Here is a 15,782-nt window from a genome sequence, read left to right on the forward strand (position 1 = left end):
TTCATTTGATTCGACATGCAATTCATTTTCGGTTTCAACGAGCTAGAGGAGGGACCGACTGAACATATGTGATTAGGGCTCAAATGATTTATAATTAAGTTCCAACTTTTTGTCTATTAATTATAAACTCATTTAGTCACGAAGTCAATCCATTATAGTATCATGATTGAGCTCTCCCTAATGACATACCATTATAAAAGCAACTTGATCAATGCTCGTCCAATGACCTTGTCATAAGCGTGTTACCTCATAAGATATCGTTAATCTCTTAGGGATATATCTGTTCTCCCAATATAATCCTATTTTATTTCATTGTAATCATTACATCTTCCTTCATTAAAAGTCAATTACTATCATATAGTAGTTAAGTCATTCATCACAAAGACAAACAACCTGTGGTCACGTTTATTTTTCATCTATCATGTAATGCCAATAAGAGGGTATCATTTACTCATGTCTTGGGCTATGAATTCTACTATTGTGAATGATGCTACATGCTACAGAAGTCGTTTACCCAACGCACTAGCTTTTGGTTTGTTACCTATTCGAACTTAGGCTTTTATTTACATCAAAGTATAGGAGTCACGCATACATAGTCCATCATCTACTCAGCATTAAGGTATGCCATACTATGAATGTCACAAGTGAATAAATCCATAAACAGATTCAGAATATATTTTGCTTAGGTCCATTCCAATGTACTGTCAGTCCAGTCAGTCACATTTATGTCTCTATCTTTTGGGAGTCATCCGCTCCGATGCCCAAGACAAAACATCTTTCCAGCTAGACTTGATAGACAACATATTAGTCTTTCAATTGGTTTGCTCATTTTTTATTAGGTTAAGGACATGTTTAGGTTCATCTACTAATATAAGTTATATTTTTGTATTACAATTTAACCACATAATACCGCTTAGTATTAGTTAAACATTAGACAACTAGTGAGTCATATTTGTTTATATTTTGCTTTACATGCAAAAACCACGTGAGTATAATATACAAAGGCTATTAATGTATTTTATGAATAATTTTATTAAAACAATCTATTCAATAAAATACAAGTGTACATATACGAAAATATTACACTTAGGGCACTAGATCCAACATATTTTGGGAATAAAAAAATCGTTTATTGTGTTGGTTAAATAATATAAGCTAGTTTAAAGTCCAAATAACACATATAATTGTATACAATACATAATATAGGCTTGAAAGCCCATCTAGTAATATGATGGGTGGCAATCGTAGTTCTTAGAATAAGGGTGTCATCGCCCATACACTTTCCCAATAAGGGAGAAGCGTATTTTTTTATTAAAATATTATTATTTTGTTTTTCTTTGTTCAAGTGAGACTCTTATCATTTCTATACAAATAAAAACTATTAGCTAAGTAAAACACACACCATTTAAGCGTCAATACTCTATCAAAATTCAATAAAATTTATTCCTCTAAATAAATTCTAAATTGTAAGAGTGCTCATCTTTGAGAAATAGATAATAAAATGTAGAAGTACATTCATCATCATCAACAACAAAAATAATAAAAGTTGAATTTGGTTAGTGAAACAAGGAAGGGTATCTCTTACTCATACCCATATATCATTAACACTAAGCAATAAGCATAATCGCTAGTTGTTTGGGTCTAATCCAAAATAATACACCAAGTAATAAACCATTATGTTTGTAGAGGAGAAAGAAAGAAAGAGTGATATTATTATAAATGAATTAATGGATGATACTAAGATACGCACTTAAGGAAGGTTTTCATGTTTATTGCACCGCAATGATGAATCATTCAATAAAATAAACTCACATTTTTTTAAGAAAAAAGAAAAATCGCCAACAATTTCCATTTTTTTCTTTTAAATAAACATTTCCTCTCACTTTACTTTTTAATTCAAAATACATAATTAAAGGAGTGACGATTTACGATAAAATAATATTTTAAAAAGTTTAGAAATAATATGTTCATAGTTAAATTGTCACGTGTCAATTTTTTACGACGGCGGTTTCAAAGATAATTGACACATGACAATCTAACTAATTTTATTATTTTTAAAATTTAAAGCGTAACGCATATTATATATATAGTGAATATTATTTTTTTAGAGAGAAAATATATTATATTTTCTAAATAATTTTAAACCCACCATATTTTTTTGATTAATTAGGCTAAAAGTTAAAACTCAACCTAATCTTTTAGGGGTTATTCACGTAAGGATCAAACTAGATCTGATCATTAGTCGTGCCATCCGTCCAAGTTTGAAGGCTCATTCGAAAAATAAGAGGTTTTGGGCAAAAATTAGTCGTGCCATCCTTTTCTTTGTTGTTGTGCTGCCATTTCATTGTTGTTTTGTTGTCACTTCGCTATTATATTACTACTATTTTATTATTATTGTTTAGATATTTTATAACTCTTGTTTTATAGGTGATTTTGTTACTATTTTAGAGGCATTTGCTTGCTAAGTTGCAACTATCTTAGTGTTATTTAAATATAAATTTTTTCTTATAGTATTTTCAATTTGTTGGAAAATATTTATTTTAATATTTTTAGTATTTTCAATGTATTATATTTTTAAATTTGTTTTATATAAAGAAAACAATCATTCTTGGATGTTTCGATGTACCGCTTTGGGTTTGTCGATGTTTTTAAATATTTTCATATATAGTCTCATTTTAGTTTCTTCGTAAATTATATATACATGTAAATATTTTTCATATATATTTATAGTCAATTTTTTAATTTTTAATAAATTATATATTATTTTGACAATAAAATAAATTATATATTATATATACATGCAATTATATCTCAATTACATCAGTATAAATATGTTTATACGTAAATATAAATTTTAAAGTTATTAATCAGGTTGATTAATTTAATTTAATAGCTTTTAATTTAAATATAATTGTAGAAAAATTAAAATGGTTAAGATAAAAATTAAAAAATTAGTTTAAAATATAAAAATTTTGTATCAACCGATATGCACGGTACAAGCCGATATAAACCGAAACGGGTAGAAACACATCGAAATTTTGACTGAAACAAAATATATATACGACTTGATACTGATTTAGGATTGAAACAGTACGTACTGACTTATATAATCATTACCGATACGATACCAACTACCATAATGAATACTTTATAAAAATTGAACATTTATATAAATAATCATATAAAGGACTAGGTGGAGTGGAGTAACGCAAATAAAATTAAGAACAAGGATGGATGGGATTTTGTGGCCAACAAGATGGCGTGAAATGAATCAGCATGGTGATTCAGGGTCATGGGGGGATCCCCACCCACAGGTCACCTCCACTTTCTGATCACAAAGGAAAAGCATACGTGGATGGGGCCCACCCATCACATTCATTTTCTGGATCCAATTCATCTCTTGTTTTTTTATATTTAAGGGGTAGGGGGAAAGGATTTGGTAAAAAATAAAAAAGGGAAAATTACTGTTTAGGTAAACTTAATTAAGTAGTATTCTAACACTAAATTAATAAAATAGATTTTAACCTCATCCATCAGTATGCAATTGCAAATCACAAGAAAGCTGCACGTGAGTCGGTTTTTGGTTGGCGAAGGCAATCGAGAAATTATATTTTTATTTTAAAAATAGTAAATTAATTATTATATTTATTTTTATTAAAATTCATATTGTTAGAAGAGATAATTAGAATGTTGAATCACGAAGAACACAGGAAAATTAGTATGACTCGAGGTAACTAGACAATAACACATATAATGTGTACTTAACTAAGATGAGTCCACGTCATAACGATCCCTCGAGATTCCTGGGTCCCCTACCACAAGGTGCTGCTGACTGCTGATTGCTTATATATTTAATCAAAGGTTGATGAGATTAGAGAAGAGAAGCGTGAACCAATTTTTATCTTTGGTTTCGTGGCCATTGTTTCTTTCTCTTTTTGCTTCACCATTTTCATTTGTTCTCGCAGAGCTCACCCAGCGGCACACATGACTTTTACCAGAATTTCCCATTTCTCTCTCTTTTTCTCCTCTTTCTTTTTCCTATCATCAACCCTTTCTTCTCATCTTTATCCTGCTTCTGCAACTACTCCTGGTATTTCCCTTTTTTTTTCATTATATATCACTCCGGCTTTCGTTCTTGTATTTTTTTCCCTTTTTTTTCTTTACATTTTGGACGACAAATTAATTTTATTTCAGTTGTTCCATTTTGGTATAATTCATTCATCTTTTCCTTTCGATTTAATCTTAACATCCTTTCAAGCTCTTTACCTGGCTTCATTTCTCTCTCTTTAAAAAAAAAGCATTTTTTTAAATATTGGATGAATGCAGGGATAGATGAGATGAGAAATCATAGCAAGCTTCAACCTTTTTTCTTTTCTCTATCTTTATCCTGTGTAACACCAGCATAACTGAATAAGAAAGAAGAATGACTGGCTGCTTACTACTTAATAGTGTTTATTTATATTTATATATACTCTTTTTTTGTTTGGTTTACGAGTAATGATTGTTGTCTTACTATGTGGTATTGAAGAAAAAGATGGCAAAACGAGATCTTTGTATTCAGAAATATTAAGGGACGAGGCAGTTGCAAGGCTTAATGATCTTGGAAAGGTATTTGACATTTATATCAATTTTTTTATTTTAAAGATGGTGTTTTCTTCTATTATCAGATTACCCAAAAAAAAAAAACCCCGAAAAGAAGGAGAAGGCAAGGACTTTACTTGAGTTTCCTCTGACCCAGAAATTGTTCATATCATATTTGACGAAATCATTAAACCAGCTCTGGACGAATGCAGAGAAATTTATTTCTCTCGTCTACTAAACAGTGTACATGAGCCTCTTAGAACAAATTTAATTCAATAAGGATTAGACTAAAGATTACACGCATCCATTGAATCTAGCAATAATACATGGTTGGGACCATGGCTTTTGCATATGTGATTACGACCAGCGACCAGTTGAATAGTTGTGGAGCCAAGTTAGTTAGTCATTAGTTTTTTATGAATTGCCTAAGTTAACAGGAAAGCAATGTATAACGAATGTTGTTTGCTTCATTTTATAGGTGAGTGATGCTGATGGCTACCTTGAGAGAACATTTATGAGCCCAGCTTCTGTGAGGGCAGGCTTTCTTATTCGTGAGTGGATGGAGGATGCTGGTTTGAGAACGTTAGCTTTCCACCTTTTTTCTATATTCTGTTTAGGTTCTCTGGAACTTTTTACTAATAGTTATCTGAATTTCCCAGGTGGGTGGATTCTATGGGCAATTTACATGGTCGAGTTGAGGGAATGAATGCGAGTGCTCAAGCTCTGTTAATTGGCTCTCATTTGGTGACGCCTTTCGTTTTCCGCATGTTTATTCATTTTCATGACACTACATGCAGTCAAGAGTATGACTGGCACTTTCATACTGATAGTTGACATCTTCTTGGAAAATAGGATACTGTTGTTGACGCTGGGATGTTTGATGGGTCATTAGGTATAATTTCTGCTATATCAGCATTGAAAGTCTTGAAAAGCATTGGCAAGTTGGGAGAACTAAAACGACCAGTCGAGGCAAGTTATCTAATCTCTGATGTTATAATATAGCCAAGCTGTGTTCCAGTTCATTTTTCTTTTTACCCAATACATTTTGGCTCCTCTTATCTGTAAAAAAGATACTCAATTTTCAAATGGACATGCTCTAAAGTGAGTGCTTTGGAGGATATTCTTGTTCATGATATTCTGTTGATTATATTCTTGAAACTTGCAGGTTATTGCATTTAGTGATGAGGAGGGAGTGAGGTTTCAATCTACCTTTCTTGGCAGTGCTGCAGTAGCTGGAATTTTACCTGTTACAGCATTGAAGATATCTGATAAGAGGTTTCCTTGATTAACACCCCTTTCGTTTTTACTTATTGCGCTGTTGACAATCAGTGTGTTTATGCATAATCCTTGTTTAGTGGTGTGACAGTGCAAGATGCTCTCAAGGGAAATTCCATAGAAATTACAGAGGATAGCCTGTTGGGGTTGAAGTATGATCCTGCATCGATTTGGGGTTATTTTGAGGTATGTTCGCCTGCTCTGCATTATTGTGAGAATAAACCTATACTGGTTATCTTGGGATATTCACCAAACAACTTAGTTTTGGATTTATAATACTTGCTCCATTTCTGCAGCTTCACATTGAACAAGGACCTGTACTAGAATGGGTTGGTTTTCCTCTTGCTGTAGTTAAAGGCATAGCGGGACAAACACGAATGAAGGTGAATATTTCTTTTCCAAATAGAGACATGAACTTCTCAAGCCACACTCAATCTATGATCCTTTTTACTACCTTGGATTGACTATAGCTAAGGATGTACAAGGAAATATACTAATCTTATGCAATGCTGTGCAATCTTTTAAGTACCTACTACCTACTCTTGAAACATGTTATATGAACATTGAAGGTTCAGTTTAGTGCAATGCATAAAAAGTACATGGAATCTATAAATGTAGTTCAATCAAGTTAGAAGCATCATAAGGTCAAAAAGCACATGATATGAATGAGAACATGATATATTTCTTCTCATTCTTGACTAGAGGAAGGAAGGGAAAAGGGGGACTAAAAGTAGAAGTAGTGTATTGTTCAAGCAGTTTGAGTCCCAAAATACCACAGAGCAGTTGTTATGGAGGAGAAAAATGAGCATTTTCATTTTGGGTAAACCTTGCATTATACTGCAATCTAAATGGTCTATTTTCCGGATTCTTATGAATGTTTCTTCATGCATTTCTGTGGTATAGAAAGAACTGAAGACTTCAAGGGTGATTATCTTTATTAATTACAGAAAGCAATGCAACTTGATCATTAATTGTTTACAGATATTGTTTTAGTCCTTCAATTTTGGGCTTCTGGCTTCTTGTATTCTATTTTGCAACCAAAAGCTTCATCAACTTGGATGTATGTGAAAGTAGAAAAAATTTTCAATCCAATATTTCCTAACAAGAATTCAGTTTTTTTTCTTCATTGAGCTGTTCCACTTTTGAAGGTTACGGTGAGAGGTTCACAAGGACACGCCGGAACAGTACCAATGTCAATGCGTAGGGACCCTATGGCTGCTGCTGCTGAATTGATTGTTTTGCTAGAAAGTCTATGTAAACATCCTCGAGATTTCTTATCCAGTGGCGGTAACTGCAATGAGCAAACATTAGAATCGTTGTCCACTTCTCTTGTCTGTACAGTTGGAGAGATCTCGACCTGGCCAAGTGCAAGTAATGTCATTCCAGGGCAGGCAAGAAATTCTTCCGTGAACGAATCTCAGTGTCAGCGTAAACAGAAAATGCTGATAAGCAGTAAAATGTGAACTCTAATGCAGGTAACTTTCACTGTGGATTTACGTGCAATTGATGATGTTGGACGTGAGGCTGTTGTTTACGAATTATCTAATCAGATGTATAAAATATGTGATAGACGTTCTGTATCTTGCATCATTGAACGGAAGGTAGGAAGGTTTCCTAAACATTTTGCAAAGCATTTTGCATAACAAGAACAAAAAATTTGATAAACTTTGTCTGCTGTGGATCATTTCAGCATGATGCAAATGCAGTAATTTGTGATCAAGAACTGAGTTCACGGCTAAAATCTGCAGCTTACAGTGCTGTCAACAAAATGGTAGGGCAGATTCATGAAGAGGTTCCAGTGCTAATGAGCGGAGCAGGGCATGATGCGATGGCCATATCTCATCTAACCAAGGTTCAGTATCTATTTGCCTTTCTTAACTTGATATGGCAAGTGAATTTAGTGGTCGAATGGTAATGTGAGCCATGATATTTGAACAGGTTGGAATGCTGTTTGTCCGGTGTCGGGGCGGCATAAGTCACTCCCCGGAGGAGCATGTATTGGAAGACGATGTTTGGGCAGCCGGTTTAGCAGTGCTAGCATTTCTTGAGTCCCATATGTAATTGTAACATTCAACAACTTACGTACACTAAATGCAAATGGACTTTCTTCTTCAATAACCCCACCAGATTGAATTGTACATTTCTTCAGTAAATCAGCGTTTTTTATGAATATTATTTCTGTTAAATAAAAACTCAACATAAAATATTTAAAATTGTAACTTCTAAATGGAAGTAACGAAAATAATAAAATCTAAATTGTCAAAATATAGAATTGCATAAATATTGATTTAAACCTTAAACAGAATATTACTACAACATTTGAAAAATCATATCAATTTAATATTAGTACATTGCAAATTACTTAAAAATTGGCCAGGAATTTTCATAATGGTAAGAAAATTTATAAGATGAACCCAACAAAAGGAAAATAAAATCTAAAAATAAGGCATCTTTTTAATTAAAATGATGTTTAATGTCAATTATAGATCAAATTGGGATTGAACAAGGAATAGTTATTCTCCATATTTAACTCTCAACTTCGATCGAATCTAATCGAGTTGACAAGTCATATTTTATAATCCTAACTCAATTTAAAATTTTTGAAATGAAATTGAATCGAATCAAATAGAATATATTTGTTCGAGTTAAATTTAAAAGATGACTTTTTATTTTATGTAATTTAAAAAATATTTTTCTTAAAGTTTTTAAACATGATCACACAAAAGAAAATAGAAGTAAACATGAGTCTAAGAATATATAGATAGATAGATATGATTCCCCAAATATTAAAACCTCTTTTAAGGAAATCGAGCATAACATCCATATACATAGCTATCTGACCTGACTACAGTGCATTAAAAGGGATTAATGTTGAAATACAGCTTCTTGATCACTAATAACAACTTGAGTGCAAAATCTCAATCATAATCTAATTGGCTAGCAAGAAACGACTACACGCATGTAGCAACTCGCTTATATGATGTCTAATTAGGCGTAAGAGTTGTAAGCAACCTAGAAACATCGAGTGTTGAATATCAATACGTAAGAGACATAGGTATACTCAATTTTTTCTAAATTCTTGCATAAATTTATAGGAGTCATGCCAGTGTATCCAAATACGTTACCATTGTTGTTTTGTTCCAGATTGAGGGCCAGTTCTTCATTGCTTTTGAGAAGTGCTTTTCAGAAGTGCTTTTGAGAAGTGCTTTTCAGAAGTACTTTTAAGAAATTTGAGTGTTTGGCATTGCTGTCAAAAAGTGCTTTTGAAGAATAAAATATCCATTTTAGACATGAGATTATAAAGTAACAAATATGTATTTAAATAATGTTCAAATTAGTTAATATTATGATATCTTAGCAAAAATATAAAAAAATAATTTATTATTACTTATTGTTAATATTTTAATATATAATATTAATTTTAAATATTTCTAAGTAATTAATATTAATTATTTATAAAATTTAATTAGAATATATAAACTATATTTAAACATAAAAATTAAATATTTGTAATTAGATATTGACACAATTGTATTATTATAAAATTTATTTTTAATTAATACTTTTAACACATTTGTATTATTTTATTTTAAAATATATTTGAATATATAACTCATATTATATACTAACATAACATAAAAACATAAACCTAACTAATTAAAATATTACATATATTTGGATTAATATTTTAAAAGGGATAATATTTATATACCAAATATAAATACTAAAAATTTGTCAATAGCAGTTACAATTTAAAGTGAATTCATTAAACTAGATGCTATATTTGATAAGCATATGAAAATGATTTTGTTATATTCAATAAATGATTTGGTTAATACAATACTTATATTTGATAAACATATGAAAATGAAAGTCGAGACTATCTGATGAAGAACGCAAAAAAGAATATATGTGTTGAGCATCCAAAGGAAATGCAAAGTTCTAAATCAAAAAAATAAAATAGATACCAATTAGTGGATATAAATAGACCTATTAGAGAGGCAACATATACTACCCCTTTCTTTTATGGTAACATAATGAAAATGTTACTTAAATAACAGCAGAAACAGGCGCCATCTTCTTTAACTCGGTTTCTAATTCCTTATGATGATCCGAGGGCAACTCGAAGAGCCCTCTTTTAGCACCATCTTTAACCAAAGTGTTGGAGTTCTTAACACACTCTTCGGTTTCCAATTAGATATCGAAATATCAAACCTCTAAGAGGCTTCTTGTCATCAGACAGCTGTGTTATGATATAAATAACAGCAGCTGCAATTGATATCGGGCTTCGCCTGCAAAGTTATTTAAATTATTAGCAAATACATACAGAAACTAAAATAAGTGAAAAAAAATTAAAGAAGATACACATAAGAGATCTAATGTTTCAATAGTCAATAGTCAATTCAACAATCTTGACTCCTGATTCTCAACATCCTTATTAACATCCGCATCCCTAAATGTTTTCGCTTCTCACTCACCAGAATCTCATAATCCACCTCCATCTTAATAGTCAATAAGATCTAAGGGCAACTATTGCAAAATTTCAACTATAATAGTCTTTCTATACTCGACAAGCTTCCTTTTCTTTGCATCATTATTCAAACATTCTAACTTTCCTAATCATGTGAGTTGCTCAACTGAAAATACCCACTTCCTAATCATGCATTCTGTTAAATGGAGAGATCCATACAGAATTATCCAAGTCACAGAGGATCAGCAATAAAGGGAACTCACCATGAAGTCACCAGCATGAATGGTTCCCATCTCCGCACACACAGAGAGGATCACCACAACAGTATTTTATAAATCTAAACTTCACACACAGAGAGGATCACCACAACAGTATTTTATAAATCATGCTTTACAATTATTAGGTATATTGAATAGAAATAAGCTGCTGCTATCCAGGCTTATTACAACCATTTCCATCTCCAAGAAAATGGAGGAAACTAAAAGTTCATTATCTCTTTCACTCTTAGCTCTCTAATTTCTAAAAAGTTAAAGTATAAAAACTTTCAGAACAATAACACAACAGAAAATATACTCGTGGATTTTCAGACCTCATAAAAATGGATCAACTTCGTTTAATACTAAGATTTTACGCACTGTTATTCAAATTAAAAATAGTAAGTAAATTTTAACTTGCTTTATAACCCTAAATTCAGTCCTTAATAAAGAAAGTAACTAAAAACTTTTCTGATTAGATCAAAATTAAATTAAATCATTGAGAAAACAAAAAAAAATGCAATGGTATTCAGTATTCATACTCTTTTTCCTACATTTTCTCAGCATCCAAACAATCATAAGAACTACAAAAAGTACTCACCGAAACGTAGTCCTCCACATCATCAATTCCTTCCAAGATGATTCCGGAAGACGATGCCGTTTCGCCGGACATTGTCACGAAACAAAAAGGAAATATACAGAAAAGAAATTAAGTATCAACAGGGAGACTGAAATTTAACCGAATCCGAAGAGAAATTCCACTGCATCGCGTTTCGTTTTTCTAAGTATAAAATCTTCTCTGTTTTTTTTTCAGAGGTTGAGAGTTCTTCAGTAACCCAGCCCTGGCATTTTTCTTTTCAGAAAGAGGCACAAAACAAAAGAGGCAGAGCAACGCAGCAGTAGAGGCACAAAACAGTAAAGTAAAAGAGGCACAAAAGCCAGAATTAAAAAGTAAATAAAAACAAAGCATAACTAATAATTAAAGAGAAGAAGAAGAAAACGAACTCACCTGCGGAAGAGGAACAAAGAACAGGAAGGAGCTTTCACAGCGAAAATGTGAAAAATATGGGTATAGAACTTTCACAGCAGAGGAAATAACGTTTTTCCAAGGGGGAGAAGACAGGTTATTTTGGTCATTTATCAGCCAAAAGCACTTCAAGCTTTTTAGATGGTGAATTTTTCAACTTCTCCATCAGGAGAAAATGACGTTTGAGATGGAGAATTTTTTGAGAAGATGGAGGCCGTTCTTCTCTCCTTTTAAGAGAAAAGGACTTTTTAACGCAAAAGTCCATTTAAAACGCAATAAAGAACGGGGCCTGAGTTAGGTAGAACAATACAGTTATGATTGAAGCCCAGAAGGAAAACTACTTTGATTTGATTTTGGCAAATGGGAAAAGAGTTTAGTCATTTAGGATTTTAGAGGGGAAAATTTTAAAACGATGTAGTTTTAGTAAAATTAAAATAGTAATATAAATTTAAAATTTAAAATGATATAGTTTGGTGTTTGAGATATTCGAATTCGAAAGCTCAACTCGACTCGAACTCGAAAAAACGAAAAAAAATTGAGTTGATTCGATTAATTTGAATTCGAATAATTCGAAATCCAATTTTTTTAAAATTTTTCAAGTCGAATCAAATTTTGCTAATTCTGGTTTCTATATTTAATTGGAACTTTGGGAGGGTGGGATCCCATACTAGTATCATATTTAATAATAATCTAATAAATACTTTTTCCAACAACTTTTCAAGTATTAATTTGGCTTTTTTGGGATTACATCAGACGGGATTAGTAAGTTTAAAAGCTAGATGTTCTTCAAAAAACATCCAAGTAAGATCAAAAGACTACAAACAGAGACAAAATTCATTAATTTTCAAGTGAAACGACCACCTAATTGAGATCCATAATGTACCAGCGTGGCTCCACATACTCACCTTCTTCCAACCCTTGCAAAAAAAAAAAAAAGGAATAAGAAAGAGACACAATCATTATTATGTCTAATTCAACTTCTATAAATACAGTAAACAAAAGATTAAATGTCAAGAAATAGATACATGGAGTTATTGGCCATACTGTCACCAACTTTCAGGACACCCTCCTAATACTTAATTGAGCCCGATGACATACACATGCATGCATTTTCCATGTATTCAAAATTTTCTTCTTAAAATGTTTTCTCAAATAATGACAGGATTGAATCTCTATTTGCAGACAAGTATTTTAAAGAAAATGACAATCTCAAATCAATGTGGGCATATTCTAAGCAAAAAGAAAATAGAAACAAGAGGGTAGAGAACCAACCAGCAACTTTATCAGCCTCTTCCTCACTCATGCAGGCTTCAAACAGATGATTAACCTTATACCAATAGATAGAACCGATTTTAGATGAGTCCCCGTGAAGGGAAGCACTTTTCAATGTATAGCAAGCTAATACTCAATCTTCATTTAAGTCCACCAAAGAAAGATGTTTAAATACCATTTAAGAACATCTACCGGCAAAGCTTTATGAGAATCCCGGTTTTTGTCATCTACCAAGCTTACTTTATACCACTGCCATTCCAAAATAAACAAAAAAGAGGCTATTCTTTATCAATATGCATTTTTCTCCCTCTGTGGTACAATGCCAAGGAGACCTTAATCTAGGAATAAGGGAAAATGTTGCAGATATGCAATTCCAACTCCAAATCTGTTGACCCCCATAAAAAATGGTTGCATGAACTAACTGAGCAATAAATTATTCAGAAACATGAGAAATGAAAGTGAATGATGTCACAATCCTTATACCGGATAAATGGTCTATACTCAACAAACGACACCTAAATCAATAGATGTAAAGCCTACAAGAACCTATAAAAAGTAGTAAGATAAAGCTTAATATATTTAGTTTAGAACCTGTTTAAGGACCTTGGGAAAAAAATTTATTTTAATTCAAGACTACTGGGCCTAAATTTCCAATTAATAATAGAAATATGATTTTATTCAATTTTAATAATAAAGTATTAATATAAAAATATTTTTAATAGTGAAGTGGGTTATCAAATTGGCTTGATTCAGGCTAGGGCAAAGAATTTGAAAAATAGTTTCCCAAACGAGGTCCAATCCATGGGAACTTCTAACTTAGTTAGAGTTTCATTATATAGAACACATAGAGGGAAAAGATAATAAAAGCCAATTTTCCAATGCAAGATGGGTATTCAAGCATAAACAGATAACCATACATAACTATTTACCGATCATAAATGAAAAGCAATAAAATGAAGCAACAAACCCTTTTCCCAAATGTATCAAACCCATAATAACCCTCGTATCTGTAGGAGTAATCATAATCATCGAGAGAATCATCCTCTGTTCAAGCATTTATTACAAAAAGGAAAAAAAGAAGAAGAAGAGAGAATCACCAACCAATGCCAAAACAACAAAAAATGTAAGTTCCAAAATAGTAAGGGTCAAAACTAACAAAACCACTAACACATAAAGCAGAGAGGCAGAATAAAATTTTTTTTTCCATAATTTTATAAGAAAAGTGGAACCTTATACCTTACAACTCTTCCTCTTTTAATCCTTAATGTTAGACCTTGGCTTAAAATCTGTTTAAAGTGAGAGAAGAGCGGGAAATCATAAAAGATTTGAGCACTCAAATAGTTATTGTTAAAAGTAGTCCTTAACAAGACAACATTCACCTTTTCTAAAAAAGTAATTGTTAAAAATTGGTTCATTTGAGAAAGGGGAAAGTTGGTCTATTTAAAAATCACAGATTAAAGCCAAAAAATAAATCCATCTACTAAGACAAATTAGATTGATCAAGCGAGGAATATTTGGTCAGGAGCATTCAAAGCTAGTCCGAACAACAGAAACCCACAACCTTATTGGGTAATGCGAATTTGACCATGCACATGCCTAGTGCATTTAGATGCGTTTTCCCCATAATTTGATGAACACACACAAAAAACCTCGCTTAATAGAGGTTCTCCTTGTTTATTTTTCATTACATATACCATTACTCGTTAGAAAGGAAATAAATTATCAAATTCTCCTCCTCAATATTTGAGTATTTCACAAGAACAAAAAAATGCATATTGATCAACAAAAGGGATCACTTTTTAGATTCTATTATCATAAATGTATAATACTAATTGTGTGCGTGTGTGTGTATGATAGAGATACCAAAACATGCACATATGGGTTATAGAGTGCACCCTTGATAGCACAATTGGGTTAAGATTTCATTGATCATTAGAGTAGATTAAAGACTAACAAAAATACTTAGTGACATGAATTTCCACATCATAAGAATATGCTAGCTGAAAGAGCACAAATACAATAAATATTATAGGACAATGATACCAAACAACCAACACTTTAACTTTCTTTCCAAAGCAGTCTCTAAGTCATTGTCATTGTCATTGTCATTGTCATTGTTTACTTAAAATCCAACTCAACTTGACAACATTTCTTTTTTCTCATCTTTTGTTGTCAAAGCATATCACTCACTAACCCACCCACCTCTCTTCCGATCATGACATACAGAAATGATCGAAGATTTGTAATGATTCCAAAACACGAGCAATGAAACGTATAATACTCTTGGTAGAATGCGAGATACATAACACATTCAAATTGATGTTTTATGCTACTTTTGCGTTAATAAGTGAATTAGTATGTTTTATACTGCTTTTGAGACTCGGGTTTTCCAAATGCGCCATAGGGACCCTAATGGATTGTTTGAGTGTTGTAGGGAGTCGATGGTGGTCCGAATGCAAAGAAAGCATCACCTAGAAGGGGGATATCGCGATATCGAAGCATGAAAGTTGTGATACCCTTGACAATGTTGAAACGAAGAGGATTGAGACTACCTACAGTGGTATCATGATACCAGCCATAGGGTATCATGATACCCAAACACCAAGGACTCCCCTATTTCAAGACTATCAAGGGTATCTAATCGTTGCCAAACATGCGAACGACTGGGCTAGAAATACTTCAAAAAATATATATATAATAAAGCAGCGGTGTCTGCAAGTATACGGGTCAAATTGTAATATAGTAAGTTCTACAACAAAACACTCCGGGAAATATTCCGAGGATCGTATCCAATGAAAATTGAATTAAACAAAAAAAAAACTACTTTCTACGCTAACAAGGCTAAACAGTAATAATCTAAAATTATAGTACGAAAAAACAAACCACAATTAATAAAAAATAA

At 32.0% G+C, this 15,782-nt stretch overlaps 1 protein-coding gene and 1 long non-coding RNA gene across 3 annotated transcripts; one reads left to right on the plus strand and one right to left on the minus strand.

The window, feature by feature from the left end:
* The first annotated feature begins 3,879 nt into the window (after positions 1-3,879).
* On the plus strand, positions 3,880-7,974 carry LOC105763083 (allantoate deiminase 2). Of its 2 annotated transcripts, none has more exons than XR_001124079.2 (12): positions 3,880-4,090; positions 4,529-4,608; positions 5,060-5,163; positions 5,241-5,325; positions 5,434-5,550; positions 5,747-5,856; positions 5,937-6,042; positions 6,153-6,239; positions 7,005-7,247; positions 7,332-7,457; positions 7,605-7,708; positions 7,795-7,974. XR_001124079.2 is itself a non-coding variant. In XM_012581161.2 (12 exons), the coding sequence occupies exons 1-12, from the start codon at positions 3,985-3,987 to the stop codon at positions 7,915-7,917; spliced, it is 1,449 nt and encodes a 482-aa protein (XP_012436615.1). In that variant the 5' UTR covers positions 3,880-3,984; the 3' UTR covers positions 7,918-7,974. The 2 variants fall into 2 exon arrangements, 1 of the variants encoding a protein (XP_012436615.1); XM_012581161.2 differs by having other exon boundaries at positions 7,547-7,708.
* Positions 7,975-9,744: 1,770 nt separating this feature from the next.
* Positions 9,745-11,947, minus strand: LOC105763084 (uncharacterized). The gene is made up of 2 exons (XR_001124080.2): positions 11,183-11,947; positions 9,745-10,148 (listed from the first exon to the last, which is right to left on the minus strand). It is a non-coding gene; the product is annotated as an uncharacterized LOC105763084 (long non-coding RNA).
* Positions 11,948-15,782: the final 3,835 nt, after the last annotated feature.

Source organism: Gossypium raimondii, chromosome 12 (genome assembly GCF_025698545.1).
Source record: "Gossypium raimondii isolate GPD5lz chromosome 12, ASM2569854v1, whole genome shotgun sequence".
In the NCBI taxonomy this organism is placed as follows: domain Eukaryota; kingdom Viridiplantae; phylum Streptophyta; class Magnoliopsida; order Malvales; family Malvaceae; genus Gossypium; species Gossypium raimondii.

Bases quoted from the DNA above. Each gene is read 5' to 3' on its own strand.
- LOC105763083 (XM_012581161.2), top strand. From the start codon at position 3,985: ATGACTTTTACCAGAATTTCCCATTTCTCTCTCTTTTTCTCCTCTTTC. The intron at 5,326-5,433 runs GTGACGCCTTTC...CTTGGAAAATAG, and splicing joins TGTTAATTGGCTCTCATTTG to GATACTGTTGTTGACGCTGG. The intron at 7,248-7,331 runs GCAAGAAATTCT...ACTCTAATGCAG, and splicing joins GTAATGTCATTCCAGGGCAG to GTAACTTTCACTGTGGATTT.